This window comes from Somniosus microcephalus, chromosome 3 (genome assembly GCF_052327205.1).
Source record: "Somniosus microcephalus isolate GS21.2 chromosome 3, FLI_Smic_1.0, whole genome shotgun sequence".
Taxonomy (NCBI): Eukaryota; Metazoa; Chordata; class Chondrichthyes; order Squaliformes; family Somniosidae; genus Somniosus; species Somniosus microcephalus.
This window is the reverse complement of record NC_140989.1, coordinates 296,321,696-296,348,687: the sequence shown is the minus strand read 5'-3', so window position 1 is coordinate 296,348,687 and position 26,992 is coordinate 296,321,696. Positions and strand designations below refer to the sequence as shown.

Here is a 26,992-nt window from a genome sequence, read left to right as displayed (position 1 = left end):
GGGGTGGCTAGTGAGATGGGGAAGTGATAACGTAGATAGAAAGGGATGGGTGGAGGTGAAAGGTAATTTGGTGTGAGTAAGGATGTGCAGGAGCTGGGTAGGAAAGGCAGAGTGATGGGGTTGTGATGAGTGGCACAGCAAAATGAGGCTGAGTGTGGTTTTGCAGTAACGTTTTGTGATCTGCTGAGATCATTGAATGGTTTGTGCTGCTGCAGCCAGGTCCTCCTGTGCAATGTGCAACCAGGCTGCGTTGATCTCCTGGGGAGGTCTCTTCCTCCCCACGTGCTGTGACTCCCTCCATAAGCATATGGAGGGAGTAATGGGAGAGCCTGGGTGCAGCTGTGCACCTTTGTGCAGTGCAGAACACTGACAGCACAACTGTCAAAATGAATGTGGACATGGCCCCTTTAAGAAAATCGGCTGATGACGGTCATCACATGACCTCATCAGACCCACTTCCTTTTAATTGGCCGGGAACCTCGCAGGGCGGGCTTAATATGCCCAATCATCGTAAAACCATGTTGGATGCCCAGATTGACACCGCTGCGGGGTTGGGCCTCGCCAAGGACGCTGCCCGCCCCGGACCTGCCGAAGTTGGTAAAATCCAGTCCTAGGTCTCTGTTCCTTCATTCCTTGTTATTCTTCCAATCTCTGCATTAAATTGTATATGCCACCAGTTTGCCCACTCTACTAACCTGTCTATGACCTCTTCTGGATTTGATGGTCCTCACTGCTTGCTTAACCTTTTATTTAAAAAAAAAAATAAGAACATTCCATGCTGGCTTTCCTTGATTATTCCATGCAGGTCTAAATGCTCAATAATTTGATCTCAAATTATGAGTGTTTGCCCACAAATGACAGATTAACTGATCTATAGTTATCTGGTTTATTCTGCTTTCTTGAACAGAGGTGTGACATTGGTTATCCTCCAGTCTCCTGGCATAAGTTGTACATCTAAAAAGGATTGAAACATTGGTGAGAGGCTTTGCTTTCTCCTTTCTGACTTCACTCAGCATTCTAGGGTGCATAGTATCAAGACATGCCTTTGTTACCTCTGGACTTGACTATTCCAATGCACTCCTGGCTGGCCTCCCACATTCTGCCCTACGTAAACTTGAGGTCATTAAAACTCAGCTGCCCATGTCCTAACTCGCACCAAATCCTGTTCACCCATCACCCCTATGCTTGCTGACCTACATGGGCTCCCGGTTAAGCGATGCCTCGATTTCAGAATTCTCATCCTTGTTTTCAAATTCCTCCCATGGCCTCGCCCCTCCCTATCTCTAATCTCCTTCAGCCCCACAACCCCCCGAGACATCTGCGCTCCTCTAATTCTGCCCTCTTGAGCATTCCCGATTTATAATTGCTCAACCATCGGTGGCCGTGCCTTCTGTTACCTAGGCCCTAAGCTCTGGAATTCCCTGCCTAAACCTCTGTCTCTACCTCTCTTTCCTCCTTTAAGACGCTCCTTTAAAACCTACCTCTTTGACCAAGGTTTTGATCATCTGCTCTAATTTATCCTTATGTGGCTCGGTGTCAATTTTTTTGCCTTATAACACTCCTGTGAAGCGCCTTGGGACGCTTTACTAGGTGCTATATAAATGCAAGTTGTTGTAGATGGATGTGGTGCTGGTTTTCCACAGTGCAAAATGGCATAGCAAGAGCATATACTGTAATAGAGGCTGTTTGCATTGTGGAAAAATTTGTTTTGCGTATGCTTGCCAGTTGCAGGGTTTTCGTGTGGGGGGAAAAAAGAAGCTTTCCGAAGCTGAAGGTGTAGTTCCTGATGCTCTTTCAGCCTGAGTCCTGACTCTTTACTGCAGGGACATTTCTGTCAACCAGATATGCATTTCAGAAGACTTTAGGTATTGTGGAAGTGATTCTTCTGAAGTTAACAGCAAATGTTACACTCCTATACAAAGTATTTTGGAAAAGACCTGAAGGACATAACTGCCAGTCTGGGCCTGCGACAGGTGGTGAGTGAACCAACACAAGGGAAAAACCTACTTGACCTCGTCCTCCCCAATCTACCTGTCGCAGATGCATCTGTCCATGACAGCATTGGCAGCAGTGACCACCGCACAGCCACTGTGGAGACGAAGTCCCGTCTTCACACTGAGAACACCCTCCATCGTGTTGTGTGGCACTACCGCCGTGCTAAATGGGATAGATTCAGAACAGATCTAGCAGCTCAAAACTGGGCATCCATGAGGTGCTGTGGGCCATCAGCAGCAGCAGAATTGTATTCCACCACAATCTGTAACCTCATGGCCTGGCATATCCATCACTCTACCATTACCACCAAGCCAGGGGACCAATCCTGGTTCAACAATGAGTGTAGAAGATCATGCCAGGAGCAGCACCAGGCATACCTTAAAATGAGGTGCCAACCTGGAGAAGCTGCAACACAGGACTACATGCTAAAAAGTGGAAGCAGCCTGCTATAGACAGGGCTAAGTGATCCCACAATCAACAGATCAGATCAAAGCTCTGCAGTCCTGCCACATCCAGTCGTGAATGGTGGTGGACCATTAAACAACTAACTGGAGGAGGAGGCTCCATGAATATCCCCATCCTCAATGATGGTGGAGCCCAGCACAGGAGTGCAGAAAACAAGGCTGAAGCGTTTGCAACCAATTTCAGCCAGAAGTGCCGAGTGGATGATCCATATCGGCCTACTCCCGAGGTCCCCACCAGAAGCCAGTCTTCAACCAATTCAATTCACTCCACGTGATATCAAGAAACGGCTGAGCACACTGGATACAGCAAAGGCTATAGGCCCCGACAGCATCCCGGCTATCGTGCTGAAAACTTGTGCTCCAGAACTAGCCGCGCCTCTAGCCAAGCTGTTCCAGTACAGCTACAACACTATTCGACAATGTGAAAAACTGCCCAAGTATGTCCTGTTCACAAAAAGCAGGACAAATCCAACCCGGCCAATTACCGCCCCATCAGTCTACTCTCAATCATCAGCAAAGTGATGGAAGATGTCATCGACAGTGCTATCAAGCGGCACTTACTCACCAATAACCTCCTCACTGATGCCCAGTTTGGGTTCCACCAAGACCACTCTGCTCTTGACCTCATTACAGCCTTGGTCCAAACATGGACAAAGGAGCTGAATTCCAGAGGTGAGGTGAGAGTGACTGCCCTTGACATCAAGGCAGCATTTGACCGAGTGTGGCATCAAGGCGCCCCAGTAAAACTGAAGTCAATGGGAATCGGAGGGGGGGGGGCGGGGGGAATGCTCCGCTGGCTGGAGTCATACCTAGCACAAAGGAAGATGATTGTGGTGATTGAAGGTCAATCATCACAGCCCCAGGACATCGCTGCAGGAGTTCCTCAGGGCAGTGCCCTAGGCCCAACCATCTTCAGCTGCTTCATCAATGACCTTCCCTCCAACATAAGGTCAGAAATGGGGATGTTTGGTGATGACTGCACAGTGTTCAGTGCCATTCGCAACTCCACAGATAATGAAGCAGTCCATGCCCACATGCAACATACCTGGACGACGTTCAGGTTTGGGCTGATAAGTGGCAGGTAACATTCGTGCCACAGAAGTGCCAGGCAATGACCATCTCCAACAAGCTAGAGTCTAACCATCTTCCCTTGACATTCACTGGCATTACCATCGCTGAATCCCCCACTATCAACATCCTGTGGTCACCATTAACCAGAAACTTAATTGGACCAGCCACGTAAATACAGTGGCAACAAGAGCAGGTCAGAGGCTGGGTATTCTGCGGCGAGTGTCTCACCTCCTGACTCCCCAAAGCCTTTCCACCATCTACAAGGCACAAGTAAGGAGTGTGATGGAATACTCTCCACTTGCCTGGATGAGTGCAGCTCCAACAACACTCCAGAAGCTCAACACCATCCAGGACAAAGCAGCTCGCTTGATTGGCACCCCATCCACCACCTTAAACATTCACTCCCTCCTCCGTCGGCGTACTGTGGCTGCACTGTGTACCATCTACAAGATGCACTGCAGTAACTCGCCAAGGCTTCTTCAGCAGCACCTCCCAAACCCGCGACCTCTTCCACCTAGAAGGACAAGGGCAGCAGGCGCATGAGAACACCACTACCTCCAAGTTCCCCTCCAAGTCACACACCATTCTGACTTAGAAGTATATCGCAGATCCTTCATTGTCGCTAGGTCAAAATCCTGGAACTCCCTACCTAAACAGCACTGTGGGAGAACCATCACCACACGGACTGCAGCGGTTCAAGAAGGTGGCTCACCACCACCTTCTCGAGGGCAATTAGGGATGGGCAATAAATGCTGGCCTTGCCAGCGACGCCCAGATCCCATAAACAAACAAATAAAAAAAATTAATGATGGTTCTCTGTTTGATTTATGTGAGATTAGATTTTCTGGGATCAGTATTAAACCCCCCCCCCCGCCCCCCCCCCGGCCACGCAGGTTGGGGACACTAAAAATGAAAAAAATGTGTGACTCAATCCCAACCTGCCACATACGTATTTTTACACCGGCGGCTTGTATAGTGTGTCCTGCTCTCGAGAGGTGCAACGATTCAGTATAATATTTAAATTGGGCTCGCACAGTGCAGTTGGGCGCCTGGTTTAAATTCAATGCTGGCCAGCCGGGTTTCCCATCGTTTGGGAAACCCAGCAGCTAAATGGAGACTCGAGCAGCCGGATCAAGCAGGTAAGTGCTTTTTATAACACTGCTTGTGAGCCAGGAGGAGAAGGCATGCTCCTTCTGGCTCCTCATGCAAACCTTCTTCCTATCGGGGCCTTTCCTCACTGCCACGATCGGCTGTTCTTTTTCCGTCTTCCAAATCCGCAATCTTTGCCTCCCTCCCTTGCTGCTGCGCACCGAGCCACCCCCACGCCCCGAACTGTGCCTCTCTCTCCACGCTGCGAACCCCCCCACCATGGCCCGATCTTTGCCCCTCTCTCTGCACTCCGAGCCCCCCCTGCCCCGATTCCAATTGCTGGGGACTGTCTCTGCCTGCGGCCTTCTACCACTGGCGCTGGCAGCTGGCCAGTCTGTCAATCTGGCTGGCTGCCAGGAGGGAAACGGAATTAAAAAATGATAGCGGTCCTGTCGTTAAATTCAGGTGGACGTAAAAGATCCCATGGCACTATTTCGAAGAGGGCCTTGGTGAGACCACACCTTGAGTATTATGTGCAGTTTTGGTCGCCTTATCTGAGGAAGGATGTTCTTGCCATGGAGGGAGTGCAGCAAAGATTCACCAGACTGATGGGCTTATATTCGCTAGAGTTTAGAAGAATGAGAGGGGATCTCATTGAAACTTATAAAATTCTAACAGGACTAGACAGACTAGATGCAGGAAGGATGTTCCCGATGGTGGGGGAGTCCAGAACCAGGGGTCACAGCCTTAAGGATAAAGGGTACACCATTTAGGACTGATGAGGAGGAATTTCTTCACCCAGAGAGTGGTGAACCTGTGGAATTCTCTACCACAGAAGGCAGTTGAGGCCAACTTATTAAATATACTCAAGAAGGAGTTAGATATATTTCTTAAGGCTAAAGGGGATCAAGGGATATGGGGAGAAAGCAGGGACAGGGTACTGAATTTGGATGATCAGCCATGATCTCATTAAATGGCGGAACAGGCTCAAGGGGCCGAATGGCCTACTCCTGCTCCTATCTTCTATGTTTCTATGCTTCTAAGAGCAGGGGAGTTCTTCCTGGTTTCCTGGCCAATATTTATCCCTCAATCAGCATCACTAAAACAGATTATCTGGTCATTGTCACATTGCTGTTTGTGGGAGCTTGCTGTGCCCAAAATGGTTGTCGCGTTTCCTACATTGACCACACTTCAAAAGTGCTTCATTGGCTGTAAAGCGCTTTGGGACGTCTGGTGGTTCTGAAAGGCGCTATATAAATGCAAGTCTCTCTTGCTCGTAACTGAAAATATAGTCCAGAATTTATCCAACGGTGATCAGTCTGACAATGAGAGAGAAACTCTTGTTGTGGATGTCCTATTGTGGCCCAGGGTGAGGCCTGATGCAATCTGGTCCCTTGTATGCAGCACATTTCCCATGCAGACGAGACTCCGAACTATTGAGTCTTCTGCTTTGAAGTGATCCTTTTTACTACTACACTTTGAATACCTTGTGTAACTTCCTAGAATAATAATATTTCACATCTGTTAAATGCTGATCTTTAAAAACAATTATTCCCAATTTTGTACTTTTTCTCTCAGCAGAATGACAACAGTCAAATGTCAAACCTTAGGGAGAGGTTGAAGGTTATGGTGAACGCCCTCACTAACAAATCAGATAATCTAGGCAATACAAATGCAGTCAACAATCAAGGTAAGGAAGTAATTTGAAGATGATAAAATGTAAAGTGTATTTTGCTCCATGTTCTCACTCCTTTTCATACAAGGAAATGATGCTCATCAAATATTTCAGTTTTTTTTTCCCCAAGGCAATTTGAGCACTGACCTGGTTTCTCCACAGATAAGGTCTCCTTTTCAAGTGGACCATTCTGGTTAAGTCTAGTATGAGGAGTGTCATGGAGCTGCTCCATTACAAGCAACAGGAAATGTTATTTCAAACAGGTCTGAGGGTTAGCGTGGTGCTGTCTGACTCTGGGAAACCATACTACACAGGCTGCGAATGTAAGCGCTGTGCAATGCTTGAGACTCTGCTGGTTAGTGATAAAATTGGCATTTTAAAAGCTGAAGAAATATTTGGTGAAGTGTAATTTTCTTCCATAAAAAGGGAAACACTATGATTCCTCTCATAGTTTAAAATGCAGATTTGCCAATAAAGGCTATTGCCATAAGTTTAGTAAAGCTGCATTTTTTTAGATGTACCAATTTAAATAAAACAATTTTTTTTAAATGCACATCAACCTGCATGTTTGGTGAGCAATTATCCTAATAAAAGGACCAATTTATATAACCATTCCTTTCTAAATCTGAATTGCCCTTTTTTAATAGTGTCTTGTTTAACTTATCATGGATGAAATGCTACTTGTTCCTGTGTCATGTTTCGGAATGGAACCAGAGCAGAAGCTACAGCTGTAGATTTCCATGTATGCTATTCAACTCCATTTCCATAGTGGGCTAAAGTACTAATGGGTTCACTACTATACATGTCCCTAGTGTAGTGTGGATACTGACTAAAGTTAACCTTGTTGATGCATATTGATTCCTAATAATTAAAAAAGCCAAATTTTACACTTTTTTAAAAGAATTGTCATTGGTGATGAGAGGAAAGAAATTCAATAATTGTTATCAGATGGCAGAAGCTACAGCAACAACTTCCATTTATATAGTGTTTTTAACTTGGAAAAATGTCTGGTTGGGGTGTAAGGGGGGAAAAAAAAGATCCTGAAGCAAAGGAAGGAGTGGGTTGTAAGGAGGCGAGGGGTATACAGACAGCGGAGATTAGGGAAGGAATACCTGAGTTTTTTTATTTGTTCCTGGGATGTGGGTGTCACTGGCAAGGCTAGCATTTATTGCCCATCCCTAATTGCCCTTAAGAAGGTGGTGGTGAGCCACCGCATTGAACCACTGCAGTCCGTGTGGTGAAGGTACTCCCATAGAGCTGTTAGGGAGGGAGTTCCAGGGTTTTGACCCAGCAACGATGAAGGAATGGCGATATTGTTCCAAGTCAGGATTATGTGTAACTTGGAGGTAGTGGTGTTCCCATGCGCCTGCTGCCCTTGTCCTTCTAGGTTGTAAAGTTTGCAGGTTTTGGAGCTGCTGTTGAAGTCTTGGTGAGTTACTGCAGTGCATCTTGTAGATGGTACTCGCTGGTGGTGGAGGGAGTGAATGTTGAAGGTGGTGGATGGGGTGCCAATCAAGCGGGCTGCTTTGTCTTGGATGGTGTCGAGCTTCTTGAGTGGTGTTGGAGCTGCACTCATCCAGGCAAGTGTAGAGTATTCCATCACACTCCTGACTTGTGCCTTGCAGATGGTGGAAAGTCTTTGGGGAGTCCGGAGGTGAGAAACTTGCCGCAGAATACCCAGCCTCTGACCTGCTCTTGTTGCCACTGTATTTATGTGGCTGGTCCAGTTAAGTTTCTGGTCAATGGTTACCCTCAGGATGTGATGGTGGGGGATTTGGTGACGGTAATGCCGTTAAAGTCATAGTCATACAGCACAGAAAGAGGCCCTTCGGCCCATCATGTCTGCGCCGGCCATCAAGCCCTGTCTATTCTAATGCCATTTTCCAGCACTTGGTCCGTAGCCTTGTATGCTATGGCGTTTCAAGTGCTCATCTAAATGCTTCTTGAATGTTGAGGGTTCCTGCCTCTACCACCCTTTCAGGCAGTGAGTTTCAGATTCCAACCACCCTCTGGGTGAAAAAGTTTTTCCTCAAATCCCCTCTAAACCACCTGCCCCTTACCTTGAAACTATGCCTCCTGGTTATTGACCCCTCTACTAAGGGAAAAGTTCCTTTCTATCTATCCTATCTATGCCCCTCATAATTTTGTACACCTCAATCGGGTCCCCCCTCAGCCTTCTTTGCTCTAAGGAAAACAGCCCCAGCCTGTTCACTCTCTCTTCATAGCTGAAGCGCTCCAGCCCAGGTATCATCCCAGTGAATCTCCTCTGCACCCTCTCCAATGCAATCACATCCATCCTATAGTGTGGCGACCAGAACTACACACAGTATTCCAGCTGTGGCCTAACTCGCGTTTTGTACAGCTCCATCATAGCTCCCTGCTCTTATATTCTATGCCTTGGCTAATGAAGGCAAGTATCCCATATGCCTTTTTACCTTCTCTACCTGTCCTGCTGCCTTCAGGGATCTATGTACATGCACACCAAGGTCCCTCTGATCCTCTGTCCTTCCTAGGGTCCTACCATTCATCGTGTATTCCCTTGCCTTGTTAGTCCTCCCAAAATGCATCACCTCACACTTTTTTCAGGGTTAAATTCCATTTGCCCATCTAACCAACCCATCTATATCGTCCTGTAGCCTGAGGCTTCCCTCATCACTATCTACCACTCCACCAATTTTTGTGTCATCTGCAAACTTACTGATCATACCTCCTACATTCATATCTAAATCATTAATGTACACTACAAACAAAGGTCCCAGCACCGATTCCCTGCGGTACACCACTGGACACAGGCTTCCAGTCACAAAAACATCCTTCGACCATCACCTTCTGCCTCCTGCCACTAAGCCAATTTTGGATCCAATGTGCCAAATTGCCCTGGATCCCATGGGCTTTTACCTTCTTGACCAGTCTCCCATGCAGGACTTTGTCAGAAGCCTTATTGAAGTCCATGTAGACTACATCAACTGCACTACCCTCATCCACACATCTAGTCACCCCTTCAAAAAATTCAATCAAATTGGTTAGACATGATCTCCCCCTGACAAAGCCATGCTGACTATCCTTGATTAATCCTTGCCTCTCCCAGTGGAGACTAATTCTGTCCCTCAGAATTTTTTCCAATAATTTCCCTACCACTGATGTTAGGCTCCCTACTACCCTTCTTGAATAATGGTACTACGTTAACTGTCCTCCAGTCCTGTGGCACCTTCCCTGTGGCCAGAGAGGTTCTGAAAATTTGTGTCAGAGCCCCTGCAATCTCCTCCCCTGCCTCACACAACAGCCTGGGATACATCTCGTCTGGGCCTGGGGATTTATCCACTTTTAAGCCCGCTAAAACTGCTAGTACCTCCTCCCGCTCAATACTAATTTGTTCAAGTATATCTCAATCCCCCTACCTGATTTCTATGCCTACATGGTCCTTCTCCATAGTGAACACGGATGCAAAATATTCATTTAAAACCTCACCTACATCTTCCGGCTCTACACACGGATTGCCACTTTGGTCCCTAATGGGCCCTATTCTTTCCCTGGTTATCCTCTTGCCCGTATAATCTATATATATAACTTCTGTCTGTCCGGGCATCACTCAAAAGTTATAGTGTACCTACACATATGTTATATCAGAAGAAAGCTTATGATTAGGAGAGTCTCCTAGGCATATTTACTTTTTGGTCAGACAAAAATTGTTTGGACAGTAGACAAAAAACGGGAAAAAATCCGCTCCTTAGCAGTTGACCAATCCTACCGCCCATTAGCATTGAGTGACGTGATGGTTGACCAATCCGCGCGCTGCGCCACGGGGGGGGGTGTTTCATAGCGTTTGTGGGCAGGGCCTAATCCTTCAAACTGCCGTTATTCAGGTGAGTGGCGGCCATTACCGACCGGACGGGCCTGAAGCTCAAAAAATTTCTCTCTCTCTCTCTCTCCGTGAGTGCAGGACCGGCAAAACCGGGGCTTTCCAACGAGCCGTCTCCGACTGCAGTAAGACACGGGAGTCCGCAGCGAAAGGCGTTCGTCTTGACATCCAGGGTTCCCTGGGCTTGTTGGTTCCACCCTTGACCTTTACGGGAACATGTTGGCGTTGTACTCTCTTTCCTTTCTGAAAGACTCCCACTGCTCTGATGTGAATTTTCCTACAATGTCAAGGGGCGGTGGTTAGACGCTCGCTTGTTGGAAATGGTCATTGCCTGGCACTTGTTTGGCGCGAATGTTACTTGCCACTTATCGGCCGAAGTCTGAATGTCGTTCAGGTCTTGCTGCATGTGGGCATGGACTGCTTCATTATCTGAGGAGTTGCGAATGGAACTGAACCCTGCAATCATCAGCGAACATCCCCACTTCTGATCTTTTGAATGGAGGGAAGGTCATTGATGAAGCAGCTGAAGATGGTTGGGCCTATGACACTTCCCTGAGGAACTCCTGCTGCGATGTCCCAGGGCTGAGACGAGTGGCTTACAATAACCGCAACCACCTTCCTTTGTGCTAGGTATGACTCCAGCCAGTGGAGAGTTTTCCCCCTGGTTCCCATTGACTTCAATTTTACGAGGGCTCCTTAATGCCACACTCTGTCAAATGCTGCCTTGATGTCAAGGGCAGTCACTCTCGCCTCGCCTCTGGAATTCTGCTCTTTTGTCCCTGTTCGGATCAAGGCTGTAATGAGGTCTGGAGCCAAGTTCTCCTGGCGGATCCCAAACTGAGCATTGGTGAGCAAGTTATTGGTGAATAAGTGCCATTTGATAGCACTGTCGATGACATCTTCCATCACTTTGATGATTGAGAGTAGACTGATGAGGTGGTAATTGGCTGGTTTGGATTTGTCCTGCCTTTTTGTGGACAGGACATAACCTGGGCAGTTTCCATATTGTTGGATAGATGCCAGTGTTGTAGCTGTACTGGAACAACTTAGCTCGAGGCGCGGCTAGTTCTGGACCACAAGTCTTCAGCAGGACAGTCGGGGCGCATAACCTTTGCTGTATCCAGTGAGCTTCGCTGTTTCTTGATATCGTGGAGTGAATCGAATTGGCTGAAGACTAGCTTCTGTGATGGTGGGGACATCAGGAGGAGGCTGATATGGATCTTCTGACTGAAGATGGTTGCAAACACTTCAGCCTTTTGCACTTGCGTGCTGGGCTCCGCCATCATTAAGGATAGGGATATTCATGGAGCCTCCTCCTCCTCCCGTTAGTTGTTTAATTGTCCACCACCATTCACGACTGGATGTTATAGGACTGCAGAGCTTTGATCTGATCCGTTGATTGTGGGATCGCTATAGCATGTTGCTTCTGCTTTTTAGCTTGCATGTAGTCCTGTGTTGCAGCTTCCCCAGGTTGGCACCTCATTTTTAGGTACGCCTGGTGCTGCTCCTGGCATGATCTTCTGCATTCCTCATAGGCCAGACCCAGTAAGAACAGCAGATTTCTTTCCCTAAAGGACACTAGTGATGCGTTTTTACAACAATCTAATAGTTTTTCACCATTACTGATACTAGCTTTTTATTCAGATTTTATTTAATAACTGAATTTAAATTCCCCAGCTGCCGTGGTGGGATTTGAACTCTCGTCTCTGGATCATTCATCCAGGTCTCTGGATTACAGGTCCAGTAACATAACCACTATGCTACCGTCACCTGAGTGTGTGGACTTGGGTGGCTGAAGGCATGGCAGCCAGTGGTTGGGTGAGATCTTCCTTGCTGCAATGCTCCATCTCACCCTCCGTAAGCTCCCTGCTGGAGTGGAGCTAATTTACAGAACAAACGGGAAACTGTTCAACCTCCGTCGCCTCCATTCCAGAACCAAGGTCGTCCCATCCTCTGTCTTCGAATTACAGTATGCAGCCGACGCTTGCGTCTGCGCTCACTCAGCGGTCGAACTCCAAACCATCGTCAACACTTTCACCGAAGCGTACGAGAGCATGGGCCTTACACTAAACATCCGTAAGACAAAGGTCCTCTACCAACCCGCCCCCGCCATACAGTACTGCCCCCCCTGATTATCAAAATTCATGACAAGGCCTTCGACAACGTGGACCACTTTCCATACCTCGGGAGCCTACTGTCAACAAAGACACGTCGATGATGAAGTCCAACACCACCCTCAGTGTGCTGGTGCAGCCTTCGGTTGCCTGAGGAAGAGTGTTTGAAGACCAGGACCTCAAACCCGGCACTAAGCTCATGGTCTACAGAGCAACAGTGATACCCACCCTGCTCTATGCCTCAGAGACATGGACCATGTACAGCAGGCACCTCAAAGCACTGGAGAGGTACCACCAACGCTGCCGCTGCAAGATCCTGCAAATTCATTGGCAGGGATAGGCGCACCAACGTCCATGTTCTCGCTCAGGCCAACATCCCCAGCATCGAAGCTTTGACCACGCTCAATCAGTTCCGATGGACGGGTTACATCGTTCGCATGCCCGATACGAGACTCCCAAAACAAGCACTCTACTCGGAGCTCCGGCACAGCAAGAGAGCCCCAGGTGGGCAGAGGAAACGCTTCAAGGACACCCTCAAAGCCTCCTTGAAAAAGTGCAACATCCCCACTGACACCTGGGAATCCCTGGCCAAAGACCGCACAAAGTGGAGGAGAAGCATCCGAGAATGCGTCGAACACATCGAGTCTCTTCAGGAGCAAGCGGAAGCCAAGCGCAAGGAGCGCATGTCAACCCAAGCACCCCACCCACCCGCCCCTTCAACCTCCATCTGCCCCACCTGTGACGGAGACTGTAGGTCCTGCATTGGACTAATCGGTCACCTGAGAATTCATTTTTAATGTGGAAGCAAGTCACCCTTGGTTCCGAGGGACTGCCGAATAAGAAGAGAAGGAGAGGAGTGGTGGGAGGAGAAAGGTGAAGGAGGTGGGTGATAGGGGAGGAGGAGTGGGAAAAGCTGTATCTGGACTAGCTGGCTTAAATTTAACTTGCCTTGAATTTAGGGAGATGTGTTGCATCTGAGTGACATGCTTGTATCTGCCTCTATCTAAGCTGGTACAGCCATAAAATATTAACTTCAGTCCTGTCAGAGGATGAGAGCTGATTTACCTGCACATGCACTTTCCTTATTTTGCAGAGGCACCCTTTTACATACAGCCGACAAAGAGCTCCTATACCTGAAACTAGTTAAACATTCTACTACAACCTCTACCACTGATACTGTGGGAGGGGCTAGATGGATCAGAGGGTCTTTGCCTGCCAGTCATTGTTCGTATGTTCATACTGGTATGTTGGCCTTCATTGCAAGAGGATTTGAGTACAGGAGCAAGGATGTCTTACTACAGTTATACAGGGCCTTGGGGAGACCACACCTGGAGTATTGTGTGCAGTTTTGGTCTCCTTACTGAAGAAAGGATATACTTGCTATAGAGGGAGTGCAGCGAAGGTTCACCAGACTGATTCCTGGGATGGCAGGACTATCATATGAGGAGAGATTGGGTCGACTAGGCCTGTATTCACTAGAGTTTAGAAGAATGAGAGGGGATCTCATTGAAACGTATAAAATTCTAACAGGGCTAGACAGACTGGGTGCAGGGAGGATGTTTCCTCTGGCTGGGGGCTCTAGAACAAGGGGTCACAGTCTCAGGATACGGGGTAGGACATTTAGGACTGAGATGAGAAATTTCTTCACTGCGGGTGGTGAACCTGTGGAATTCTCTACCACAGAAGGCTGTGGAGACCATGTCACTGAATATATTTAAGGAGATAGATTTCTAGACACAAAAGGCATCAAGGTATGGGGAGAGAGCAGGAATATGATACTGAGATAGAGGATCAGCCATGATCATATTGAATGGCGGAGCAGGATCGAAGGGCCGAATGGCCTGCTGCTCCTATTTTTCTATGTTTCTTTTTTAGTGTTAAAAAGCCATCTTGTATCCTTGATTTTCAAAGAAACCCCCTCAATTTAGTTACTATCTGAATGACACATGTATTAGAAGAATTCACCCATTTAGGTGTCAACCATCTCAGCTGTGTTAATACCCCTGATGACCTCGGGTTAGTGAAGCATGAGAATCAAGACACACGAGATGGCACTTTAACTCCCCAATTTTCAATTTCTTTTTAACAAAGAGCCTTATACACATTCAGATGAGGAATTACATAGTTGTATCTCCTAACAAGTTATCTTTGAGCCTGTGGCCTTGGTGACTTGTGTCTCTGCATTTCTCTTAAGAAAAGCTTTTATATTCATATAAACCTTCATTGTTTTATTTAGTATTGGCTCTTTTGGTTTCCCAGACTCCCTTTAAAGACGATTTAAGGCAATTGTCAAGGCATTTTCCTTACAATTGGAGGAGAGGGAGATAGGGGGGAGGGGTGGGGACAGGAGAAGAGGAGAAAAGAGAAGATAAGAGAGAGGACAAGTGATAGGGAGAGGAAAGAATGAGGGGAGAGGACGGTGGGATGGAGGGGAGGGAAAGGAGGATGGAATGAGGAACGTAAAGAGGGGGAGAAGAGTGAAGGGTGGAATGGGAGTGAAGTGGATGGAGAGGAGTTTGGAGGGGGAAATGAAGGCGTGGTGGTATTGGAGGGAAACAAGCTTGAACTTGCTTCCTGGAGAATAATGTTGCATATGTTAAAATATTTTAAATTGTTCTCAAATGTGTTTCAAAGCAAATGCAGACACACTGATTGCTGCACAAAATACCAGCAGATGTCAGTGGTGATGTACTTTTAAAACTCAATTGCTCTCTCTTTTCTGCCCTAATATGTTATGGGGGAACAACAATAGTTAACCCTGTTGGAGTGACATTGTGTACTGTTAGAGATGCGTAGGATTGAAATTAAGTACAAAATAGAAAAAGTAATCATCTTTATAGATATTGAACTCTGTTTAATACAAATCATTGAAAGCTATAACTTTATGGGAGCATTCCTTCTCATCCATAACCATTTCTAAAAACTGCCTGACAGATTTGTAAATCTACCTCCATTTCATCAAATGAAATTTTTTTTTGCATATTACCAACAAAGTACCATCATCTTGGCATTGAAAAATAATTTTGCAGTTTTTTTTTACATTAAAGCAATTATTTCCTTCCTCTGTATTTGATGTATTTTATAGACTATCTGATAATGGAGGCAATAATTTTACTATTTTTGGCTGAAATAGTAACTGAATTCATGCAGGCTTTGGGGTGGGGGTTGGTGGTGGTGGAGACGTTTATATGGAATGAAATGTCTGTTTGTAGGAGTTGTATTTTTTTGACTTTTTAAAGCAAGGTGGCAAGTCTCAATTTCTGCACAATGTCATTAGAGTCATAATGGCACAGAAGGAGGCCATTCGGCCCATCGAGTCCGTGCCGCCTCTCTGTAGAGCATGTGCAGGAGTTTTTTTAAACAAACTTCAGTGAATGTATCTATGGCCTGGAGTTTCCTGGAAAGTTTCAGCGTAACCGTGATGTTGCTCCTTCCCCCCCCCCCCCCCCCCCCCCCCCCCGAGGAAATTTGCATGTACCAGTTTTAGGCTGTGAGATCATTTGCACCACTGAAACCCCACTTGACTTATTAACGCAGCTTCACTTCCTCATGCAAAAGCCCAGAGCATGCAAGTTTCCTGCATTTACTGAACGTAAATTTATGGCCATAATTTTAGGCACGGTAGGACCCAAAGTCACTTTCTGGTGTTTGTACTGATTCAAAACATTTTGTGTTTTTTTGAAATATTTTTCCTTGCTGCACTGTAACTGTATTGTTGCACTGTATTTTTTGTATCTTTGTTTTTTTCTTGCATCCGAATCTGTTACATTAAAAAGAGAAATGCTTCTGCAATTTTATTTTCTTAAACATGCTGTGCATAAATGATGGTTTGATGGCTTCAAAACTTAATTTTCATAGCAGCAATCAGATAAAGTGGGAATTAAGGAAGATAGATGGCGCATGTTACATATTTTCCTTGGAGCCCCAATTGTTTACGCTGATTTCCAATTTTATTACGCTGGTTTTTATGTTTGCACGTATGCTGATATTCTCAGGAAATTTTGGTGTAAGTTGCCTTTGGTGTAGAAACCAGTGTTAATTTCTGCGTAATTTAGATTGAGGAAATTCTGACCTCCTGTGTTGGTAGATAAATCTGCATTAATTTATCTTTTTTTTACAAGGAGGTTTATGTTGACTCGAAGAGACACTGAACCCACAAGTGCATTTATGTCTGGCGTGCACTATAATTGATAATTACTTGACCATAGCTTTATGACCGAGGTTTAGCTGCATACATATGTGACCTGAAGGAAAGAAAATCATTATACATCACTGACTCTGCTCTGTCAAAGCATCCTCTGTACTCTCATTAAGATTCTGCTGTAAATACAACACAGTGCATGTGTGCACACTACACATAGTCATAGAGTCATAACAGCACAGAAGGAGGCCATCTGGCTCTCTCTGGAGCAATCCAGTCAGTCCCATTCCCCCGCTCTATCCCCGTAGCCCTGCAAGTTTATTTCCCTCAAGTGCCTATCCAGCCTCCCCTTGAAAACATTGAGGTCTCTGCTTCCACCACTTCCGTCGGCAGCGAGTTCCAGGTCTTCACCACTTGCTGCATAAAAAAGTTTCCCCTCACATCCCCCCTGTATCTCTTGTCCATAACCTTAAATCTGTGTCCCCTAGTCCTTGTACCATAAATTAGTGGGAACAGCCTTTCCCTGTCTAGCCTATCCAAACCCGTCATAATCTTGTACATCTCTATCAAATCACCCCTCAACCTTTGCTCTAATGAAAACAAATCCAACTTCTTCAACCTACCCTTGGAGCTAAAATCCCCCATCACCTGAACTATTCTGGTAAATCTCCGCTGCACCCTCTCGAGGGCCTTCTCATCCTTCCTACAGTGTGGTGACCAGAACTTAACGCAATACTCCAGTTGTGGCCTAACCAACGCTTTATAAAGGTTCAGCATAACTTCTCTACTCTTGGGCTTCACAAATAGAGGTATTGAATACAAGATCCCATATGCTTTGCTAACCACTCTCTCAGTATGTCCTGCCACCTTCAGGGACCTATGCACATTAACTCCCAGGTCCCTGCACACTCTTTAAAACTGTGCCATTAAGTGTGTATTGCCTCTCTCTGTTCCTTCTGCCAAAATGCATCACCTCACACTTCTCTATATTAAATTCCATCTGCCACTTGTCTGCCCATTCTGCTAACCTTTCTATGTCCTGCTGCAGTCGAATGGTATCATCCTCACTTTGCCATACCCCCAAGTTTGGTGTCATCGGCACATTTAGAAATTCTACTCTATTCCAATATCCAGATCATATATCTCAAAAAAATGTATCCGGCAACGGTTTCCATATAATATTGGTGAAGAGAAAGGTTACTTTCTTCCCTTTTTGTAGTTGTGCGCTCATGTGTTTTTTTTTGGAATGATGGTTGATTTGCTGTTTCTACAGTAGCTGTGCTTTATTGTGTGTATACTGGCTTGTATTATATTTTCATTAATGCCAGCCATTTAGTTTAAGCTGCAGTGCCCCATAATGTTTCAGAATTGCACTAAATATTAGATTTTCTCAAATGAAAGTGCAGTAGTTATGAATTGAGTTGGTTTCAAACTGCTGTCATTTGATATAATCTATATGACAGGAAGTTAATGTGTTTAGATTGTAGTAGTTATTAATAGATGTTTTCATTTTAGGTACAAGATTTTCTTGACTTTGAGGAATTAGCAATATGAATTTAGAGACAACATTACAAAATAGCTATTAATGTTACGAATTTGTTAAATTGTTACTGACCGCATTACTAAATTCACCATTTTACATGGCTGTCTTCAACTTCACTGACCTGCTTTAAGATGTGGTTTCCTTTATTATTCATTCTGTGGTGGTGTCTACTATTTACTGAGTGTCTTTTGGTTGATCACAAAAGACATTTGCATAACCAAAGTATAACGATCCCAATTGCATTTTTATCCTCAAAGTTTTATGTTCTTTGAATGTATATGTATAATATATGATTACAAATTTTAGAAGTACCACAAGACTTGTGTCTAATTGTAATTCTTCTTAGAAGGTGTTCTGAAAGACTTTCATGGGGAAGATAGTAAATGCATAAGCAGACAACAAATTCTACAGAAATAGTGTCAAGGAAACTGAAAATTGAATGTGATTTAATCAATTTATCCTATTGGAATTTTTTTATGAAACTAATATCAGGTAAAAGGTGGCATGTTAATGTAGGTGAGAAATTAACAAGAGCATGTATAATTTTTCTAAGTAAATGCAATGTATTTTTAAATGGTGTTGCCAAAGGTTTTCCAAACCTTTATCATGTCAGTCAAAAATCTAGACATCTAATTTTAAACAGTCTTGAGCTGAAGAGGTGTTGGGCAAATACATTTGTTTGTGCGTGTTCCATAAAGGGTTTACTAAATTTACTTATTTTTAGATTGATTGCTTGTAAATGAGATTTTTGAAATTCTGTTTTAAAACGATCATAATCAGGTTCTCATGAGGCCCTCCTCCAGTGCCAGCACACCTGCGCCTCTTCCTAGATGAAGAATTTCTTTCCAACATTCCTCTTCATAAGGGTGAGGTGAATTCCCAATAGAATGTCCATGGTATGCTCGGGGCGATGTTACTTATGACACACACTGTCTTGAATGGTAGACGTACATGAGTAAACTTTAAATCAAACAAAAGGGAAGAAATTAAAGATCCAATCCAAAGAATGAAACCGTGCAATACAAAGAAACCAAAAAAGGCCCAATAATGAGGACTCTTAAATCTCACCAAAAGGTTAGCCTGGACAGCTGTAATGGCTGTGTACCTGCAGGACTAGGCTGTGCTCCAGGTTTTACCACAGTAATAAGTGACTCAACATGTTAGAATTTACAGGGCCGAAAGGACATGCCCCCAAGTACAGTATATCCTTAATTCAAAGTTGCTTAATTCAAATTATCTGTTAAATCAATTTTGAAGCATTAAATTCCCACTTTTCTGTTCATGTTTAATTCAAATGACTAGATAATTGTCATTTTTAGCACAAGAAACAACTTTAAATTATTAGGAGTAAGTTGCACATAAAATTAGTGGTCCTAATGAGGCTTGATCCATGGAGCACAGTGGATCTTAACACTGCATTACACTGCTTACTGGGACATTACATTAACATTTAAGAGTAGCTAGAAATTTGGTCTAGGCAAAAAAGTGGTTAGTTGGTTTAAAGTGCATTATAATGACTTTAAATTTTGATGACCATGGGACATTGCATCTTTAATCATTAATAGCCAGTTTTCTTTGAAAAATGATTGCAGAATGTGCAAATTTCAAGTTTTTCATCAAAATAATGATTATTTACATTTACTCATGAAAATTTTACTTCTTGAAATTAAGTTGGTGGACAAACAGTACAGTAGCTTATTACTGAAATGTATTGGCGATGTCAGTGAAAAGAAATGACCAGTTATTTCAAAGGATCTGATCAAACTTGAGTTAAAGACTCAATTCTTGGCTGGTGAGCCTTTGCTTACTTCGATGCATCGGAATTGTGCACTACATGTTGCCCCTTGGTGACACCATCTGAAAACACAGCGTCAGTTTCCACATGTACGCTGATGACACCCAGCTCTACCTCACTACCTCTTCTCTCGAACCCTCCACGGTGTCTAAATTGTCAGACTGCTTGTCCGACATAAGTTCTGGATGAGCAAAAAGTTTCCCCAATTAAATATTGGGAAGACCAAAGCCATTGTTTTTGGTCCCCGTCACAAACTCCGTTCCCTAGCCACTAACTTCAACCCCCTCTCTAACATCTGTCTGAGGCTGAGCCACACTGTTCGCAACCTTGGTGTTATATTTGACCCAGAAATGAGCTTCTGACCACACATCCACAGCATAACAAAGACCGCCTATTTACACCTCCGTAACATCGCCCGTCTCCGCCCTTGCTTCAGCTCATCCGCTGCTAAAACCCTCATCCATGCCTTTGTTACCGCTAGACTTGACTATTCCAACGCACCCCTGGCTGGCCTCCCACATTCCACCCTCAATCCCCCCCCCCCCCCCCCCCCCCCGAGATATCTGCGCTCCTCTAATTCTGCCCTCTTCAGGATCCCTGATTATAATCACTCAACCTTTGGTGGCCGTGCCTTTTGTTGCCTAGGCCTTAAGCTCTGGAATTCCCTGCCTAAACCAGTCCACCTCGCTACTTCTCTTTCTTCCTTTAAAACGCTCCTTAAAACCTACCTCTTTGATCAAGCTTTTGGCCACCTGCCCTAATTTATCCTTGTGGATCGGTGTCAAATTTTTTGTCTTAAAATACTCCTGTGCAGCGCCTTGGAACGTTTTACTACGTTTAAGGCGCTATATAAATACAAGTTGTTGTTGCTGTAGCCTATAGAAATGCAAATTGTTATCGTGAATGAGATTTCTCATTCACTTTAATGGCAGCTGCCTGGAGATGGGTCCATTAAATGTCATCCGGATAGGCCTTTCCTGACTAGAAGGCCCAGTGTGATCAATCTCTCGGAGCCTGCTAATGGATTTCAGCGATAATATCTCCACTTCTGGAGAATCTAAATTAAGCTACTTTTTGGGGGTTGTGTGGTTGCGATGGGGGTATTCCTCCTTCCTGCTCCCCAAGAGAACAACATTCCCCTTTAATATTAACTGTACAGGCAAAATCAAAAGCCAAATCTATTTGAGCTCCCCCAACATCTTGTTCTTAAAACAATTATATTCACATGCACTTTTAACTGGCACCACTGGTCCTCTTTCCCCCCAGCTTTTTTAAAAATCGTAGTTTATGGGCTGCTGAGAAGATAGCCAATGGGTACCCGTGCAAAACCTAAAATGGACCAGGGATCAGATCTGGGATCTTTCTGGGCAATATGTCTCCGTACTACACTACTTGCTGCATTTACCCACTGAGCCATTGTAGAGAATTCTAATTTTCTGAATTTCAAGTGTGCTGTGTAGTTTCTCCAATTTAATTCACGATCTATACTGAGATAACTGAACTCGGCTGCAGTGGCAGTGGGGCCACTGAAGTTGAAGAAAAATCAGTTAGGGATCCCTCTTATGATTGATATCCTGTGAATGGTGTGAAAAGTGCACGTGTGTTGACATCAAATAAGCTTGGGATCGGGGTCTGCTTTGATGTCCTCCAAAATCAAATAGCTTGCTGATGCCACCTAGGCTTACATATGAAGAATGGAAACTTGGCACTGGAGGGCTGCTGATGCCTGTGGAACTGCAGCCAAGTATGAGGTTGAGGATGAAGGGAGATCTTGCGGAGGTATTTAAGATTATAAAGGGAGTGCATAGACTGGATCCCAGAGATATGTTCAGTATTAATGTAAGCTTTAGGACAAGGAGACATGGATTCAGAATTGGATAAGAAAAAGTGACTACAGTTGAAATATAACTTCATACAAAAGGGTGGTGAATAGTGTTGTGTATGTACCTTTAAGAGAATAACTGGTCTCAGACTGCAGTACTGGCAGTGACCACCCCTGTATAAAAGGCGCTAGAGAGCCTCTGTTGTTTAGTTTCGTTATTGCCTTTCACCAGTAAAGATCTGTTTGTTTTCACTCCTGCTAGTTCATGTCTCAATCATTCACGGACTTAACACTGGCGACGAGTAAGAAACAAACTTACCTGCAACTCAGCAGCAGCTCCGACGACGTTGTTGAAGGTCGGAGCCAGAAGAAAAAAAAAAATAGAGGCCATTGAAACTCGAGAAACGGGCGTCGACGGTCAATCATCGGGTTAAAAACTTGCAGGAGAGACTGTCCAGAGCCAAGCTGGGTTCCCCAGTCCGTGGTTTCCCAGCTAATCGGGCTGGTGGCAGGTAGCGCTCTGATCCTTCTTGGGCTGCGGCGGGCTGAAGCTCGATCGGGTGGCTTTTCAACGGGGCCGGGCAGCGAGTCGGGAAGCAAAGAGAGAGAGAGAGAGAGGGTGGAGCACAGAGGGCGCGGCCAGTGTTTCAAAGCCGGGCAGCGTTCGGACCTCAGAAGAGGGAGGGAAGTGTCCCAGAGGGTCCGCTCCACGACGGGAAAATAATAAAAGAAAAAGAATACGCGCAAGAAACCATGGAAAGCAGCGCTAACAACAGCGGGGAAGAAGGCAAAGCGCGGGAGGCGCCATTTTAGATTTGCAAGATGCCGAAGACTGGCTGTATCACTGCTTTTGATAATACAATAGAGGACTGGACCACGTATGTGGAAAGAGTCGAGGTATATTTCGAGGCAAACGATATAGCGGAGCGGAAAAAGGCATCGATATTGTTAAACGTAATGGGCACTAGAACGTACGGCCTATTGCGGGACCTGATTACTCCAGCCAAACCGAAGGCGAAGAGTTTTAACGAAATTGTTGCTGTCCTACAGGAACACTTAAACCCTGCACCGCTGTTGATAGCAGAAAGATTTAAATTCCACAGGAGAACTCAGCACAAAGATGAGAGCAATGCTGAGTATCTTACGGAACTACGCAAGCTATCAAAGCACTGCCAGTTCGGAGCAGGACTGGCAGATACCCTACGGGACAAATTTGTCTGTGGACTCCTGAGTGAAGGAACACAGAAGAAGTTACTCTCAGAAAAAGAGCTGACGCTAGATAAGGCTTTCAGCGTGGCAGTATCGTATGAAGCAGCAGCCAGGGGAGCTGCAGAAATTCAACAAAAACCACAGGAATACGGCACCCACGAAATGACACGGGGATTTGCAAAATGTTATCGCTGCGGCAGAACTAACCATGACCAGAAGGACTGCTGGTCCAAAGACAAAATATGCAGACAATGCGGGAAGATTGGACACATTGCACGAGTTTGTAGGTCTGGGAAGAAGACCAGCGACAACAAAAAGGCTACTAAGGAACCGTACAAGAAAGTACAAAAGATGACGGACAATAGTTCCAAAGACCAGATGAGCGATAGTGAATCCGGAAACAGGAGACTAAGCTGTCTCAAACTTCACAATGTAATCGCAAAAGAGGATCACCGAACCATTTGGGTCACTCTCACGATAGCAGGGTCCCAAGTTAAAATGGAATTGGATACAGGATCACGCTAACCGTCATGAATCGACGAGACTACGAGCGGCTATTTTCACACATACCCTTGAGAGAGACATCCATCGTCTTGACGACGTATACGGGGCAAAAAGTATACCCCAGAGGAAAAATAAGGGTGCCTGTCGAATACAATGGCAAGAAAATATGGAAATTGTATCTCTACATACTGCCAAATGGTGGACCACTGTTATTGGGACGGGAATGGATCAGGAAGATAAACTTAGATTGGCATTCCATTCATGCAATGACGGTGGACGGTAAAAAAGATGAAGACGTCACTCCTGGACGATTGTCAACAATCTTAGCTAACGCCAAAGAGGTATTTCAACAAGAACTGGGCACGCTTAAAGGCATAACTGCCTCGATAAAAATAGAAGAGAATGCAGTTCCCAAGTTTTTCAAAGCAAGACCGGTACCATATGCAATTCGCCCAGCCGTCAAGGCAGAGCTGGAGAATCTGGAGAGGGCGGGCGTGTTGTCTAAGGTCGACTGGAGCGAGTGGGCGACACCCATTGTTCCTGTCATGAAGAAAACGTTAAGCAATAAGTCCGGAGAGCCAAGGAAGATTCGCATCTGTGGGGGTTTCAAGGTGACGGTGAACCCTGTCCTTCGCACAGTACAATATCCTCTTCCAAGGATAGAAGACATCTTCGCCTCGCTGTTTGGAGGGAAGCGTTTTACAAAAATTGACCTAGCACAAGCATATTTGCAGATGGAGGTTGAAGAGTCCTCTCGGAAGTATCCCACGATAAACACTCACAAAGGTCTTTACCAGTATCATCGATTCGTATTCGGAGTAGCATCGGCTCCGGCGATATGGCAAAGAGCGATGGAACAAGTCCTGCAAGGGATTCCGGGGACTCAGTGTTACTTGGACGACATCCTTGTAACAGGTGAAGATGACAGTGAACACCTTAACAACCTAGAACAGGTGCTCACTAGACTACGGGAACATGGGCTGCGAGCCAACCGCCCCAAGTGCGAATTTTTAAAGAAACAGATATCGTATTGTGGCCACGTGATTGATGAAGAGGGGTTACATAAGTCCCCTGACAAAATTGAAGCGGTTGTTAAGGCCCCAGCGCCTGAAAATGTATCGCAACTGAGGTCATTCCTCGGATTGGTGAATTACTATCATAAGTTTTTGCCGAATTTGTTGACAATTCTGCACCCACTGAACGCCCTGCTACGAACGGGGGTAGCATGGAAATGGAGCGATGATTGTAAGCGTGCTTTTCAGAAGAGTAAGGACTTAATCACTTCAAAGGAAGTATTGGCTCACTACAACCCAGCACTGCCAATCAGGCTGGCGTGTGATGCGTCTCCCTCCGGCATTGGGGCGGTACTGTCACATAAATTCCTTGATGGTTTGGAGAGGCCGATAGCTTTTGCGTCACGCTCGTTAACGTCTGCCGAGCGTAACTACGCCCAGATTGACAGAGAGGCCCTCAGCCTAGTGTGGGGGGTGAAGAAGTTCAATCCCTATCTGCACGGTCAAAAATTTACTCTACTAACCGATCATCAACCTCTTGTCTCCATTTTCAACCCTCAGAAGGGCGTACCGATAATGACAGCACAACGGCTGCAGAGATGGTCCCTTTTCCTAGGGGCACACCAATATGACATCGAGTACAAAGGAACTAAACAGCATGGAAATGCTGATGGATTGTCACGTCTACCGTTGCCGATGGTGGAAGAAGAAGACCTTGCAGTGGATCCAATGGAGTTATTCCACTTGACCATAGTCGAATGTCTCCCTGTGAGGAATGCAAACATAGAAAAGGAAACACGGAATGACCCGATACTATCACGGGTCTATGATTTAACGGTGAAGGGATGGCCAGCACATGGCAAACCACTGCTGCCAGCATTCTCGCCGAGAAGAGAACAGCTGTCAGTGTGCAGAGGAACCTTGATGTGTGGATCCAGAGTAGTAATTCCACCTAAGTTGACGGATAGAGTACTCAATGAGCTTCATGAGGGTCATCTGGATGGGGTAAAAATGAAGAGCTTAGCCAGAGCGTTTGTGTGGTGGCCGGGAATCGATGGAGAAATCGAAGAGATGACCAAGAGCTGTGCAGGATGCCAGAAGGTCCAAAACACCCCACCACAAGCTCCTCTGCATCCATGGGAGTGGCCCTCATCTCCATGGCAAAGGGTGCACATTGATTTTGCTGGTCCCTTCATGGACTCGATGTTTTTAATTGCGGTGGATGCACATTCAAAGTGGCCAGAGGTAATAAAAATGTCCTCAACCACCACGGAAAAAACTATCACAGTTTTACGAACCATATTCGCCAGGAATGGGCTGCCTGAACAGATTTGCTCTGACAATGGACCACAGTTTGTGTCTGAAGAGTTCCGGAGGTTCTTAAAGAACAATGGTGTTAAGCATTACACACCTGCCCCATATCATCCAGCCACTAATGGATTGGCCGAGAGGTTTGTCCAAACATTCAAGACGGCTATCAAGGCAATGTGTAATGAAGATATACCCCTACAACACAAGGTGGACAACTTCTTGTTTGCCTACCGGAATGCGACACATGCGGTTACCAGCCAAACTCCAGCCATGATGTTCTTCAATCGAAGACTACGATGCCGCTTGGATTTGGTTAAGCCAAACATCAGAAGAGATGTGGAGAACAGGCAGTTTCAGAATATGAATGAAAGGCCGACCAGGAGTTTAAAGATCGGTCAACCAGTTTTGGCCCGGGACTACCGCACTGAGAAATGGCAACCGGGAACGATTTGTACACGACAAGGACCTCTCATGTATACCGTGGACGTTGGGGAGAGCATTGTAAGACGCCATGCTGACCAGGTACTAGAGTCACGGGAAAACGTCAACTCCACACCACGATCTGATACACCTGGTAATGAAATCGACGTTCCAATTGCAGCTACCACAGAACCGGTAATATTGGAAGCAGATGAACCAAACAACGACATTGATTCCGACTCAACATTGCCAGAAGAACCTGATACCCCAAAGAGGTGTTATCCAGACAGAATCAGGAAGCCTCCTCAAAGACTGAACTTATAATTGCTTAAACTTAACCAATATATCTAGCAACAGTAATTGTGATTGTAATTCGTTATCATTAGTTGTTAAATGAATGTTATGTACTGTTTATCTAAAAGGGGAGGAATTGTTGTGTATGTACCTTTAAGAGAATAACTGGTCTCAGACTGCAGTACCGGCAGTGACCACCCCTGTATAAAAGGCGCTAGAGAGCCTCTGTTGTTTAGTTTCATTATTGCCTTTCACCAGTAAAGATCTGTTTGTTTTCACTCCTGCTAGTTCGTGTCTCAATCATTCACGGACTTAACAAATAGGTGGAATAGTTTATCCAGGGATGCAGTGGAAGTGGAGGATGTTCTAGCTTTAACGAGAGTGATCAGTAAATTTATTGGCCGACAAGCTGCTGAAGAGAATGCAAGAGAAACTGGAGTAGGAAGTCATGCTTTTGGGTGCATCCTGATACATGGTTGTTTGTGGTTATTGGATATATTTAGGGAGGAACTTGGTTTAGTTAAGTAAGACTAGTGATGTGTAATTGGTAATTATGATTGCTTGATGGTCTTGAGGAATTTCCCAGAGTTTTTCCTGAAATATTGCACAAGATTATTTTGTCTCTCCTGAGGAATTAGCATTACTAGTGATGGGGATGGGTAGTCCATGAGAT

The 26,992-nt window shown here is 45.3% G+C and overlaps 1 protein-coding gene across 5 annotated transcripts in view; it reads left to right on the top strand.

Annotated features, from left to right (window-relative positions):
* efcab14 (EF-hand calcium binding domain 14) overlaps positions 1-26,992 on the top strand; it is a 129,586-nt gene that overhangs the window by 82,935 nt on the left and 19,659 nt on the right. For 2 of the 5 annotated variants that reach the window (XM_085982789.1, XM_085982786.1), the window contains exon 8: positions 6,198-6,309. In XM_085982789.1, the coding sequence (XP_085838915.1) occupies positions 6,198-6,309 (112 nt within the window). Of the gene's footprint in view, positions 1-6,197; positions 6,310-18,731; positions 18,803-26,992 lie in introns of those variants that run through there. The other 3 variants (XM_085982790.1, XM_085982788.1, XM_085982791.1) reach the window with 2 other exon arrangements.